Genomic DNA, 14540 nt, shown 5'->3' on the forward strand with positions numbered 1-14540 from the left:
CTATACCAGCGCATGTACCATTAACAGATTATAAACTACTGGTTTGCAACTATATTAACAAGCTGTCTATAAAGTATGGTAATGCAGTTATCAAACACCTTATGAATTGTATTATGAATCAAATCCATAATGTTTAACAGTGTTTATTAATGATTAACATAACATTTAATAATAAGCTTATTAACTATTTAATAATGTATTGTTAATGTTTCAAAATGTTTTATAAAGGATTAACTAACTATTAGTTAACACTTTGTAAATGCCAAAAAGCGTTGAATTATTATAAAGTGTTACCAATATTTGTTGAACAAACTGTGTGATAATTACGTGGTTGATCATTCATTCATTTTGTTTATTTTCATGAGAGAAAATTGGCTACCTTTTAGCCAACCTAGTGGGTTCTGCTGCTACAGGAGATAGCGTTCTGCGTTGTTTACTCTTGTTCCCATGAAATCCGAACTTCCTCCTTGTGAGGACATCTTTGTCTTAACCTTGATTTATTCAATCTAGCCAGCAACAGCCCGGACGCAGTGTGATGCGGGCAGCTATGCCAGGGCTGCCCATTAATAATGCCTGTCCCATAATGTGGCTGAGGACCAGCAGGCTATTCTTGGCTGCCCCGGGCTCAGACTGAGCTAGAACCTGGCCAGTCCCCCACCCACACACATGAACACACACATACACACACACACGTAGACACACACACAGACACATAGACACACATACACATAGACACACATACACATAGACACACGCCCACATGCAGACACGCATCAACACACACACACATGGACACACACGCACACACATAGACGGGCATGTATAAACCCAAACACACACCTTCTGACCTTGTTGTTCATTAATGCATGAACCTGCTCCTGACCACAGACCTGGAAGCCAGGCTCACTTTGGTCTCTCCCTCCTTCAAGCCTCTCTTTGCTCTCTCTCTCGCTTGCTCTCTATCTCTCTCTCTGGTCCCTCGCTCTCTTCCCCTCTGGTCTCTGCAGTGGGGAGTCGCTGAGTAATTAAATACCTGGGAAAGACTGGGGACATGAAGATGTCATGACAGATTCTCCATCTCACCACTGTGACAATGGAGGGCTGGGTGGAGTACAGTAACAGAGGAACTGTCAGCCCTGCTCTGTGCTGATGCTGTCCACAGTATTCTGCTGTATTACGGCTCCAGATGACCAGAGAGGACGGTCATAGTACAACATGATTCTGGCCATGCATAAGACAGCTGGATATATGGATCACCATCACCATTTGGCAGGTGTGTAATTAACACATTCACACAAAGCCATCTGTTTGGTAAGCCCACACAACACCTAGGCACACGCAAACACGGAAATGCATGCATGTGAATATACTATGTATGCACCACACACACACACAAAAACAAACACGCAGATACACACAGAGAAACACACGCGAAAACACATCCTGTAGACACACATAAGGAGACGCACGCACACACCTCTTCTGTTGGAGGGGAGTGTGCCACGCGTGCCAGACAGTGGAGACGTGCTACAAGCTACCACTGTTGCCAACTGCTCTACATTACCAGGATTATAGTGGCCTCGTGTAAACTTATGTTTCTTTTTGTGCTACGGTACATCTAAAGTAGCCCATCATGTCTGTCTGCCTGTCTGTCTGTGTGTGTAGTGGCCAGGATTAATGAAATTTAGGGGAGGTCAGATGGCTGAGCAGTTAGGGAATCGGGCTATTAATCAGATGGTTGTTGGTTCGATTCCCGGCAGCGTCAAATAACGTTGTGTCCTTGGCCAAGGCACTTCACCCTACTTGCCTCGGGGGGAATGTCCCTGTACTTACTGTAAGTCGCTCTGGATAAGAGCGTCTGCTAAATGACTAAATGTAAATCTAGAGATTGGACCATGGGAGCAGAGAGAACCCAGTGCAGTGGCACTTCACTTAGGAAAACTTTAAGAGCAGCATGAAGTGGATGACAGAAAAAAGAGGGATGCATTAAAGTTGTCCTCACACCCCTGGAGCACAAAGGATCCCAGCAACCTCCTCCTCCTCTGCCTCCTCCAACTCCTCTCACTAGAAGCTGCCTGTCCGTCTCACTCCACCAGATGACGTATAAGCTTCTGTCTCCTCTTCCTCCCCTGCATGCCCCCACCCTCCATTCTCTTTGTCCTGTTTTTACATTGACCGCGTTGGAGCGTGCGTGAACACATCAGGCTCCATTCGTTGTCGGAGCCGGCGACGGCTGCAGTATGACATGCCCCCGTGTGTTTGGACACTCGACAACACGGGGCCCCTTTCTACAGCTTATAAAGTCCCCCCCCCCCTTACAGGACGTGCCTCATACCGCAGAGTGTCTGAAGTATTGACACCATGTCCTCTCAAGGATTTCATTTGTGTAGGAGTTAGGGTCACCCTGTCGGATGGAGTCACTGAGAGCGTCGTGAAACGTGTCGCGAAACGTGTCGTGTGGGAAAGCAACAAAAACGGGAAGCCCAAAGGGGCGGTGGTGGTGGGGGGGCTCTGTATCTAAACGGAACGTGACATGGGCAACATTTCCTGTAGAGAGACCTTTGTAAGGAGAGGTTCGATAGATAGGGAGAGAGAGAGAGACAGGGAGAGAGAGACAGGGAGAGAGAGGGAGAGAGATAGAGAGAGAGGGAGGGAGAGACCCCAGTGTCTTCCTTACAGCGGTGAAAGAGACATAAACCTTGTGTGAGACTTGTTGGGGTCACAAGAGTCTTTGTAGCATAATGCAATGCTCGTGTTCTTTTCTCAATTTAAATTTGTCTTCTGCTTTGCTGTTTTGCATAAACACCACCATTACAGCTATCTGAAGGGTGACGATAACATCCGTTTCTCCTGATTGCAGTTCGCCGGAGAAAGAGAGAGAGACAGTGACAGTGTACGGAACCATTGAGAGAAATCTTCCCTCTTATTGTTGGGCAGGAGAAATGTCACATGGTTGGAACAAGGGAGAGGAGAAATTAGCCAGGAGTATTGCTCTGGATACAAAAGGACTAGAGTGAAAAGAGGAGAGATGATTGAACTCTCTTTTATATACCCTAGTCCTTTGTGCCAGACTGCATATTCTCTATGATGCCTATCTTGTCACTCCTAGACTCCTATCCTCAAAGAGATATGAGGCATAACCAGAGAGGCTAAAATGGCCTTCCCATCTTCTCCCTCAAGACCTAGGTATCCGCCTTTATTTCTCCTCTTTTCTAAAGATTGTCATTCCGCTCCTTATCAAACTGCACTATCACAACGTTTGTGTTACTGTTTGATTAATTATGGCCAAAGGCGAACACAATCACACATGCAAGTCACATAAACTACAGGGGAGAAAAGAGACTGTCTGCTTTTCAGAAGGAACCCATTCCAATCCTCTAGAGTCCAGAGGAGTAACGTCTTGCGTCGAGACATTACTCCTCACAAGGTGAGGACACTCTCTTTCAGCGGTCCCCTCAACTTTGCTTTCCCTTCAGTCTGGAAGGTGTTTACTGGAAATGTAAGTGCCCCGTAATCAAATGCTTGTAATGGACGAGAAAAGGTCGACCATCTCAGGAGGTGCACACTCACAAAGAAATATTGTGGTAATGGAAAGAACGAAAAAGGAAGAGTTGTAGGAGGAAGTGGAGGAGGATGAAAAGGTGTGATTTTGCGGGCTGCCATTAGGAGAGTCATTTACACATATGCACAAGAGGGATAGCAGGGATGTAGCCCTGTGCTAGTGTGTGAGGACAGCTGGGGTCTGCTCACAGGGCTGCAGTAGCACCGAAATAAGGTGCAGATGGAGCACAGAGTCTTCCAGGAGGCAGCGACAGCCTGGAGGGAGGTGAAGGGATTGCAGGGGCCTGGGAGGGGTGGTGAGGGGCTGGCAGTGGGGGCTTAAGAGGTCTGAGTTGTGGGAGGGGGGGGGGGGGGGGGGGGGCAGTCTCATAAGAGAGAAGGACCTGTCCCCATCATACCCTCTTACCTCTGAGCTCAGCTGTACACACACAGCGTTGCTGCCTCTGTGGTCTGATGAATGTTGATGCATGTCTTAAAGCCTCATGAAGCACACATTTAAACTGATAAGATGAAATGACTGTTTGATAGAAGGCAAAGAGCAATGAATACATTACTCCAATATGCAGGTGCAAACAATGATTTATCGCTGTCGATAAGGAAGAGAGACATGGGAGCGATGGAAAGCCAGAAAGGGATCAGGGGGGATATAGAAAGAGCTAATTGTGCAGATCAAGGACCCATACAACCAGTTTAAACCCCTTGCATTGTCATGCAGTTTATAGCTCCATAATGTATATTAATTCTCAATCCCTGCTGTAAATTCCCCTTGCACAATCCATACGATTCTAGGTCAATCCCTCTCAGTATAATTTGTTTCAGAGCTTTAGCCAAGTGGTGATTAGGGGTTACGGGATCCCATTCCATACCTGTCCCTCTGACTTGGCTGAGATGCCTTGACTCTCCCCTCAGCCCTTAACCAGGAAGGACAGCAGGGGGGAGCAGGAATGCCGATTTAATGTACTATGTGTGTGTGTTTGTCTGTGTGTGTGTGTGTGTGTGTGTGTGTGTGCGTGTGTGTGTGTGTGTGTGTGTGTGTGTATGTAGACGCTACGAGGACAGGGAGAGGAATCATAGACAGTGGCTCTAATGAATAAGCCTATCTACAGTACAAGAAGAGTGTATTTATTTTATTCATATCAAAGAAGCTGTATATGATTTACATAAAACATTTATATGGTGTATATGTATATTTTTTATCCATCTCTATCACACTGAATGTTTTCTTTTGCAATATCTCTTGCAGTAAGAAGGTAGACTGGCATTTTTACAGTACAGGTGAGATTATTCTAGGTCTATGGCTCCAAATCAAAGAAGAGTTGCAATGAAGAAGCCCTATTCCCCCCTAGAGAGGGTGTCCTAGGTGGAGGTGGTAGAGTAGAGTGCCTAAGATGAGTGACAGGTGTGGAGGAGGAGGGAGGTGTTTCCTGGCAGAATTCAGGTTGCTTGGACAAGCATTCGATTTGAAGAAAATGAATCTATATGCACAAAGCATTATTTAATGGGTTTGGTCACCTCCTCAGAAATGCAATTAGCCTCCAGTGAAGGTGGTAAATATTATACACAGGCTCTCTCTTTGTGGGAAGCCCACATTTGAAGCATGAGGTTAACGCTGTTATTGTGTGTGTGTGCATGTTCATATATGTGTGTTTGTGTGTTTTGGGCATGCCATCATGTTAATGTAAGTGTGTTTGAGCATGTGCGTATTAACAGTTAAAGTGCACTATAAAGTGCATGGTGAATACATTGGAGGACAGTAGAATAGAGCAGCAAGGAGTGACTTACTGATGTATAGAGATGCCCTTCCCCGTTCATGGCGATGTATAACCCTGTCTTCACCGACTGAATGGCGACCACTCTCAGTCCCACAGGAATGAGGTTGAACAAAGCTGCAAGACAGACAGACAGACAAACAGACACACACAGACGGACATACACAGACAGACAGACAGTCAGACAGACAGACAGACAGACAGAGAAAGTATATCATTATACAACTAGTGAGGAGTAACATTTATGGGGAAATTGTGAAGTGTGCTTGCGACTGTCCCAGCTGTCCATAGTCTCCAGCTCTGTACCTACGTTTGGTGGTACATATTATGCCAATTTTTTTAATGTTGCATTAAACATGGAATGGAACCTTCCGCAAAACCGTAGCAGCACAGTCGGGAATGAAACTCACATTTTGTACCTGCCTGTCATTTTTAGGCATGTCTATTTATTGTAAAAACTGTGGAAGGAGTAGCCGTGGCTAAAATTAAATAAAGATATGGTCAACTATATATGTGAAATAGCAGTAGTTAGCCTTGCTGGTAGCAATCACGTAAAAAATACCATAATTAATTTAAAAAAATTGGAACTTTAAAAAATACAAACATACAATGCAGGTGATTGTTAACTGTTGTTTAAAGTGTTCAACTGGCTGTGATTTCTCCTTGGTTTTCAAAAATATTTATTACATATATTTTCTAAATGACAAGCTTATTGTAGTGTTGTCTTTAGCAACAGACAGGCACCACCACCACCAGCCTGAGAGGTAGTACCACCAGCAGCCTGGGAGATAGTAGAACTGACACCTGAGAGGCAGTACTACCACCAGCAGCCTGGGAGATAGTAGAACTGACACCTGAGAGGCAGTACCACCAGCAGCCTGGGAGATAGTAGAACTGACACCTGAGAGGCAGTACTACCACCAGCAGCCTGGGAGATAGTAGAACTGACACCTGAGAGGCAGTACTACCACCAGCAGCCTGGGAGATAGTAGAACTGACACCTGAGAGGCAGTACTACCACCAGCAGCCTGGGAGATAGTAGAACTAACACCTGAGAGGCAGTACCACCACCAGCAGCCTGAGAGGCAGCACCACCACCAGCCTGAGAGGCAGCACCACCACCAGCCTGAGAGGCAGCACCACCACCAGCCTGAGAGGCAGCACCACCACCAGCCTGAGAGACAGCACGACCACCAGCCTGAGAGGCAGCACCACCACCAGGCTGAGAGGCAGCACCACCACTAGCCTGAGCGATAATAGAACTAACAGCCTGAGAGGCAGATGCCCTACCAGCCTGAGAGGCAGTACCATCACCAGCCTGAGAGGCAGCACCACCACCAGGCTGAGAGGCAGCACCATCACCAGCCTGAGAGGCAGCACCACCACCAGGCTGAGAGGCAGCACCACCACCAGGCTGAGAGGCAGCAACACCACTAGCCTGAGAGATAATAGAACTAACAGCCTGAGAGGCAGATGCCCTACCAGCCTGAGAGGCAGTACCATCACCAGCCTGAGAGGCAGTACCATCACCAGCCTGAGAGGCAGCACCACCACCAGGCTGAGAGGCAGCACCATCACCAGCCTGAGAGGCAGCACCACCACCAGGCTGAGAGGCAGCACCACCACTAGCCTGAGAGATAATAGAACTAACAGCCTGAGAGGCAGCTTCACTACCAGTCTGAGAGGCAGTAGCACTACCAGCCTAGGGGGCAGTCATACTAACAGATGGAGAGGCAGCACCACCCACTTGAGATGCGCTAGTAGTATCAGGGCTGTAATTGGAGCCACCAGTGGTGCATGTCAGATTGAAGGTTGTCTTTGTTGTTGTAGCACTCTCGCTGGAGCAGTTAGCTAATGGCTGCTTGAAGTGAGGGAGGAAAACAGGGTGTGTGTCCCTGACTGTGACACCAAGTGTGTGTGCCCGACTGATTTAGTAATGAACTGAGCTGACCCCCAGGTAATTGGTATTGGTGCGTCTGTGGTCTTAGACAGGAAATATGGGCTCTGGTTTGAAAGGCAGAGGGCCAATTAAAGGAAGGGGGCTCGGCTAGTTGTATCTGTGTGATCACATAGAAGGCTTGGTAGAAATGGTAACTGAGTCTAGTATAAATACACATGTACTGTATACTACATAGTAGGGGTGGGAATCTTTTGGTTCCTCACGATTCTATTCGATTCTTGGGGTCACGATTCGATTAAAAATCGATTCACAATTTTTTATTTATTTTTTTCAATTCACATAAATTCGTTTTTTCCCCCCCACCCCTAATACATAGTACATACACATGTAATATAAGTAAAAGGGTTTCAGTTTTATGAGGCCATCCCATGGGATCATGATTAGAAAACCCCTTTAAAAAAAACTTTTATAAACCCTCTAGGTGCAGGATTAGTGGTGTCCATATACTTATGTGGGTCTGTCAACAGGAAGTGACACATGTCATCTCCTCTCCTGGAGACAGGAATAATAGACGAGCCAGTCACACTGCCCACTAAATCACATTAAGCAGCTAGCCTGGAGAGTTCGGAAATCAGTGCCAGAGACATCTAATAATACTCTCCCCTCGCTCTTTCTCTCATATATATATATATATATAGGTTGGTTTACTACAAGTTATTATATGACTTTATATTATTTTTACAATATATGTATTCTTATTTTTCCTTTCCCTAAGTGTTGGTTGTCTTTATCATGCTGTGAGGAAGTGACGCTCTTCATCTTGAACACAGCTGCGCTTCCCTGGGAAGATGATGATTTAAACCTGTGATAAGCTCACGAGTCTGTACATAGCTTGGTTAATTTAGTTTATTTTATCTTTATCATATATGGTGATCTGGTTACTTAAATATGTAAAAGTGGGAGTCAGGTGGCTGAGCGGTTAAGGAATCGGGCTAGTAATCAGAAGGTTGCCGGTTCGATTGCCGGAAGTACAAATTATGTTGTGTCCTTGGGCAAGGCACTTTACCCTACTTGCCTTGGGGGAATGTCCCTGTACTTACTGTAAATCGCTCTGGATAAGAGTGTCTGCTACATGTAAGTCAAATTGAATACTCATTTATATAGGTTGTGTGTCATTTCTTTCCAGTGTGTAATATTCCTATCTGTCCCGATCTCTTATTCTCTATCTCTCCCTTGCTCACTCACACACACTTTTTTTATGCATGTTCAGGACCGATGATATGGTGGCATTTGGTCCGAATGGGAATTAACAAAGAAAACCAGGTTATTCCATTTCAGTAATTAAATTAAAAGATTACCGTACAGGTTTCAAAGGTCTTATACAATATTTCTGTTGTGTTTCCTGTGTGGAAAGCAGAGGAGGATTAGATACTCACAGGAGTTACTGCTGTCATCCTTGGTGCCATCAAGAGAGCCATCAGGGTTCATCTGCAAGTAGTATCCCTGCCTGCAATACAACCTGGTCACTATGCCCTTGAGCTGGGGATCTGGAGGAGGGGAAAGGTAGAGAAAGAGAGAGAGAGAGAGAGAGAGAGAGAGAGAGAGAGAGAGAGAGAGAGAGAGAGAGAGAGAGAGAGAGAGAGAGACATGGATTAGCAATGATAGATCAGATCCAACTCTCGAAACACAACACTGAGAAGCAGACATGACTTGGATGGACTGTGACATCAATAAAGACCATGGCTATGGCGAGCTGTGTGGATTTCTTCTAAAAACACTTCCAATGCGGCAAAGTAAAACCATAGAAAAAATAGCACATTTAAATCCTACTGCTGTCACAACCTTCAGTCCATGAAGGATACAGAGATATGAGCAGACTAAAACTACAGAGCAGTATTCATAAAAACTCCTAAAAGTCCCCCTCTTGGAGGCTCAGGCTGGAGACCATCACACTGGATCGGTGTATAGCTGATCTGTGTTGGTGTGCATGAAAAGATCAAGCCTCGACAATGTAATTTGTTGCCACAGTTTTGCAATTAAATATTTCAAATAAAATGTAGTTCACGTTCCAATCAATAAACACAGTGAGACCCTGAGTGTGTACAGGAGGTGTGGGGGCTTGTGTGTGTGCGCGTGTGTTTGTGTTTGTCTTCAAGTACCCCTTGGGTTCCATGTCATCCGCATTGACTTTAAAGTGAAGACAGCCATCACCCCATATTTTATTCTCAGGTAGCCCTGGGGACATGTTGATTCACCTGAGCCCCATCGTGTCAGTGTGTGTTTTGTGTCTTTGTGTGTGTGTGTGTGTGTGTGCTTAAGAGTAATGTGTGTGAGCGTGTGTGTGTTTGTCTGTGAGTGCGTTTGCAAATAAGTGTGTGCCTAGACAGACAGAAAAACAGTCTGAAGAGGTTGTAGCCTGAGGTAGAGACTGTTGTTCCAGTGTGAGTGTCCCAGGGAAATGGTGTTGGGAAGGGTGTCTAGCTTAGTGAATTTCCACTGGCAAATCTTCACCTGGTGACAAGGAGGTTGCCTCTTGGCTTTGTACAAACACACACTTCTGGCTTTCTCAGGCAAACAATGATAACACAATGATCACAAATAGCATGATAGAGCACCTCGGTTAAACGGCCAGGGATAGGATTTACAATGGGAAAAGGTTATCTTAGCATTCAATCATTAGCTTTAGCAACAAAATGGGATATTTGCAAATATATTTTTCTTTCCATCCACAACACATGAATAACAAGTCTGTCTCTATGTCGTTAAGTATCCCTCTCTTCCTGTGATGACAGGGTTACCTGGGATCCTTTCATCTGGGAATGGGCTACAAACACCAACCTGTTATTGTCTCTTTAGTTGTCAATCTGCCCGGCAAATGCAGGCTACCCCCACTACTACAGTGTGTATGTGTGTGTGTGTGTGTGTCCTGGACCTGTGCCTGGCGAAAGAGGTACTGTAACACATCAAAGGAAGGGAGTTCAGGGCTTCAGTGAAGGGCAGAGAACACCCAGGCCTGCAAATAAATGAGCGCACTCTCTCTTCCTCTCCCGTTGTCTCCGTTTCTTTCTCTCTCTCATTCTGCCTAAGTATATTTCCATTTGTTTGTAAACCCCACTCAAACACACACACGGCTTTGTAATGACACCACAGCTGCCCCCCAGGGTGTGTGTGAGTGGAGAACGGGAGGACAAACCTCTGATCAATAACAGACTTTGATTAGAGGCGTACAGTAACTTCATGTAGGACTGGATGGTGATTGATTCTAGAATGGTTCGGATGTGAACCATCAGTAATCATTCAAATTAAACACATGTGTCTGTCATATGCTGCACGCATGTGGTCATGTGTGTACATGCTAGGATGTGTGTGTGTGTTACTGTGTATGCAAGGATGTGTGTGTGTGTGTGTGTGTTTGCAGGTGTTCTTGCTGTTATACCAAACAATAAATCAGGCAAGGCCTAGCCACTCATTTTTTCTTTATACCTCTTATCTGAAAAATATCTTTCACATATTTGTCATGCAAAGACTGTGCCCTGGACCAACTATCGGTTCTATTATTCATGCATGCCTTTAGAACACGTCATGTGTGTACGTTGGTACATGTGTTGGAGTGAAATGTTAAGTTAATGGACTTCTGTCATCCGCAGGAACAGCTCATGGGCGTTGCTGTGAACTGCAGATAAGACTATGGGTTATTTTTAAATTCTGTAAACGACTATAGATTTGAGGGAATTCATTATCATGTAAGGGAATTAGCAGTGTATAATAGAAATATGAAAACTAACAGTAAAACCTGATTAGTGGGGTGGTATTTCATAAATGTCCTCTCCGTCTGCCTGAAACAAATGGCATACCAGCAGAGGTATAATATGAGAATATGTCAGAGGAACAGACAGCATTTGAGAATGACTCTGCATTTGTTTTGACCAACTGAGAGGGGCTAAACATAGTTTATAGGATAAAATGGGGAAATTCTTCTCTGCATTAGAGAGATTTCTCTGTGGAGCTGTTGAGCGAGATGTCTCTCTCTTCTTCTCGCTCCATCTCTCACTCTCCCCCTCTCTCCCCTCTCTCTCTCTCTCTCTCTCTCTCTCTGTATATCCCCTCCTGCAGTCATGGTTTGCTAAGATATTGGTTTTTGAAACGGAGGTATATTTTTATTCCCCCGTTCTTCTGTGGCTTTATGTAAATGCTTTGGGTTCTTTGTCAGCAGGAGAGACTTGCCTTCAAACCCATCTAAATCCAGAACTGGAACAGACTCTTTTCTGTCACAGCTGGGCTAGGATGACTGCTGCAGCCCCTCTCCTCTCCCCACTGACCAGACGTACCTTTACCTTTCTCTCCTTCTTTACATTCTCTCTTTCCTCCTCTATCTCTCCTCCTGTATCTCTCCTTCTCTATGTCTCTCTGTCTTTCTCCTCTGCAATTCTCAATCCACCTCTTCTCGTAAACGGCAGCTTTCAACTGTGGCATGCACACACGCACACACATTCACACACACACGCATGCACAATATGCATGGACACATGCATGCATGCATGCACACACACACACACATACACACACAGCACATGTACACAACAGCTTGACAACTGCAGGTCCAGTCCTAACTGACCCACTTTACCTCCTCCTGGAATACAAGCAGGTCTTTTTCAGCCAACCTTGGAAAGACCATCCTCGTCTGACTCATGAGGAAGGACAGAGCGGTCTGCATTTAGGTCTGGGTCTCAGACTACTGTCAGAAAGCCTACCAGGGACTACCGTGAGTGTCCCAATCCTGTCCGGAGATGGACATTCGATACCCTGGACCTAATCCAAAATGGGCTAATCTCCTCATCTGTGTGCACCGTCTAATAATCTTTCCATCTAATCTGGTGATGCGATCACAGCCCTGTTCCTGCTGTGAGCGGACAGGCCTGGGTGCACAACAGAGCGGTGTCTATAGGAGATCACACATTACTTTATAACCCTGATCTCCACTGATCCCTACAGTCAAGCTGTTATCCCATCTCTCTGTATCCACATCTGAAGAGAAATCCATTAATGAATCAATGCTGGCCGGAGATGCTGTGACGGACAGGATCATGTGTTGCTTCAATCTATGGTGGTGGATTATACAGCACAGAGCCCTGTATGTGAGGCTGGATCACCTGCAGGACATGCAATAGTCAATACTAGCCCCACTGAGTCTCTGGATCCTTCAGTATAATCTGATATGACAGAATGCTTTCCAATTCCTAGGCAGCATATTCAGCAAACCGGCATGCCATGGGCTTTGTATTGCCTTCAAAAGGAAGAGTGCGTCTCCCTGTGGGAAACTCACACACTCAGCAGATAGCTGACACTGATCCTAAGGGGATGAATAAGTATACCCGTGCACTCATCTCGGCTTGACCACGTACATTATGACGGTGTCCTCCAGTAAGCTTCCATCTCAACCAACTCCTGTACATATAACATACAACAACGTAGAACTAGTGCACGTGACGCATGACAAAATATAACTCATAGAAATACAAATATGCCACATATAGTAGCCTAATATTCACGAAAAAAAGACAATAAATAAATATAAAAAGAACTCAGCCTGCCTCAAAATCCTTACACAAAGAGTGTAATTCACACCACCTCACCCCAGGAGTGTTTAGCTGTGTGGGATCTGAAATGAAGACAACTGCGGTGTCGGGTCACACATGATATCACATGATGGGGCAGTGAGCTTTATTCTCCGGAAATGGGAGGCGTCGGCAGAGACGCCGGCATTGAATTAAACACATCCAACCCAACAAGACATTAGTCTTCCTTACCGGACACTGTGTGTGTGTGTGAGTGTGTGTGTGTGTGTGTGCGTGTGTGTGTGTGTAGGAGAGAGAAAGAGAGGGAGAGAGGTCGGAAAGGATAGAGAGAAGAGAGAGCAGTAGGACCGAGAGAGAGATAGAGAGAGAGAGAGAGAGAGAGAGAGAGAGGGAGGGAGGGAGGGAGGGAGGGAGGGAGAGAGAGAGAGAGAGAGAGAGAGAGAGAGAGAGAGAGAGAGAGAGAGAGAGAGAGAGATGCTTAGTGTGGGTGTTTTCCAAACAGTCCCTAGCGAACCCTGGAATCTACGGTCTGAAACCTTCTGCTAAAGATTTTCCCAACTCTAAGGCGAGCGGTGGAAATTAATGAGGTATATTCCCATAAGGACTTTAATCACAAATAACACAAATTAAACTGAGGGACAACCGAGTATTTGCCCTGTGGTCTGATTAGAATTCCATCATCCAGAAACCAGGACAAATCATCCATTTCAGAACATATTTTCCCCCTTCATGTTTCTTATCTTGTTAATATCTTAGCATTTAGTGTTAGGTGGAGCCTTATTACAAGGTTCGACCATGGCTTTCAGGGCAGAAGGATCTCCGGATAGTAGGATCTCCTTTAGAATCTAAGGGTAGTGGGATCAAAAGGCAGGGATTTCTAGTTCCAGTGGCAGTGCCAGTAGGATTTCTTGGGGAAATGCCAGTGGGATCTCATCACTATTTCAGGTGCTAGGAGACAAGCTGTAATAAAATGGCTGCTGAAGGTATGTGGTTGTCGAGGTGTTCTGAGGATAATTTGTCACTGCGGGTTAGCCTGCCGTCCGCATCTTTGACTCTCTGATTTATTTACGTGTGACTCCCTCTGTAGACAACGGTGACAGGTACTAAGATATACAGCCAGCCAGAGAGACTGGCCTGCAGCCCGCATTAGAGGTTTATCAGCCTCTCGTCCTACTGGCTCGGCCCAGCAGAGCCCACTCGTTTTCTGCCTCCAAGGAACACAGCCACTGGCTTATTGGACCCTGCACTGAACGCAATCCAATACGAAGACACAACCACACACATTCACAGCCTCACGTATGCACGGCACACACACACACCCGAATATGGTGAAGGATTACCGTTCCCACAGACATTATTCACAAGAATATTTAAGAAAGGTGTCATTTTGGTTTTCATATCACTATACTGTGGAATGCATTAGTCATATAGAACTCAGTGGATATGTCTTTAGACAGTAAGTGGTTATCATAACACATGTTATGCAATGCAGTTGTCATTTATTTTAATAAAAACCAGAAAACCACATATAGGCGTATTATTTTGTCACAGAAACAATTAACAAAATATCTCGAGGTCCTCACATATTGGGCAGATCCAAGTGACCTACACTAATAAATAACAATACGGATAACCACTTCATGAGGCTGGACTTAACACTCAGAGATAGCATCTACTGTGCAACAGGTGCAACACCTGGTGATCGACATAGATCAGTCGCTCTCTCATAGTGCT

The 14540-nt window shown here is 45.4% G+C and overlaps 1 protein-coding gene across 2 annotated transcripts in view; it reads right to left on the minus strand.

The window, feature by feature from the left end:
- fgf14 (fibroblast growth factor 14) overlaps positions 1-14540 on the minus strand; it is an 85250-nt gene that overhangs the window by 19915 nt on the left and 50795 nt on the right. For both annotated transcript variants that reach the window (XM_067255089.1, XM_067255090.1), the window contains exons 2-3: positions 8667-8777; positions 5344-5447 (exon numbers count right to left, since the gene is read on the minus strand). In XM_067255089.1, coding sequence (XP_067111190.1) covers positions 5344-5447; positions 8667-8777 — 215 coding nt within the window. The remainder of the gene's footprint in view (positions 1-5343; positions 5448-8666; positions 8778-14540) is intronic.

Source organism: Osmerus mordax, chromosome 2, assembly GCF_038355195.1.
Source record: "Osmerus mordax isolate fOsmMor3 chromosome 2, fOsmMor3.pri, whole genome shotgun sequence".
In the NCBI taxonomy this organism is placed as follows: Eukaryota; Metazoa; Chordata; class Actinopteri; order Osmeriformes; family Osmeridae; genus Osmerus; species Osmerus mordax.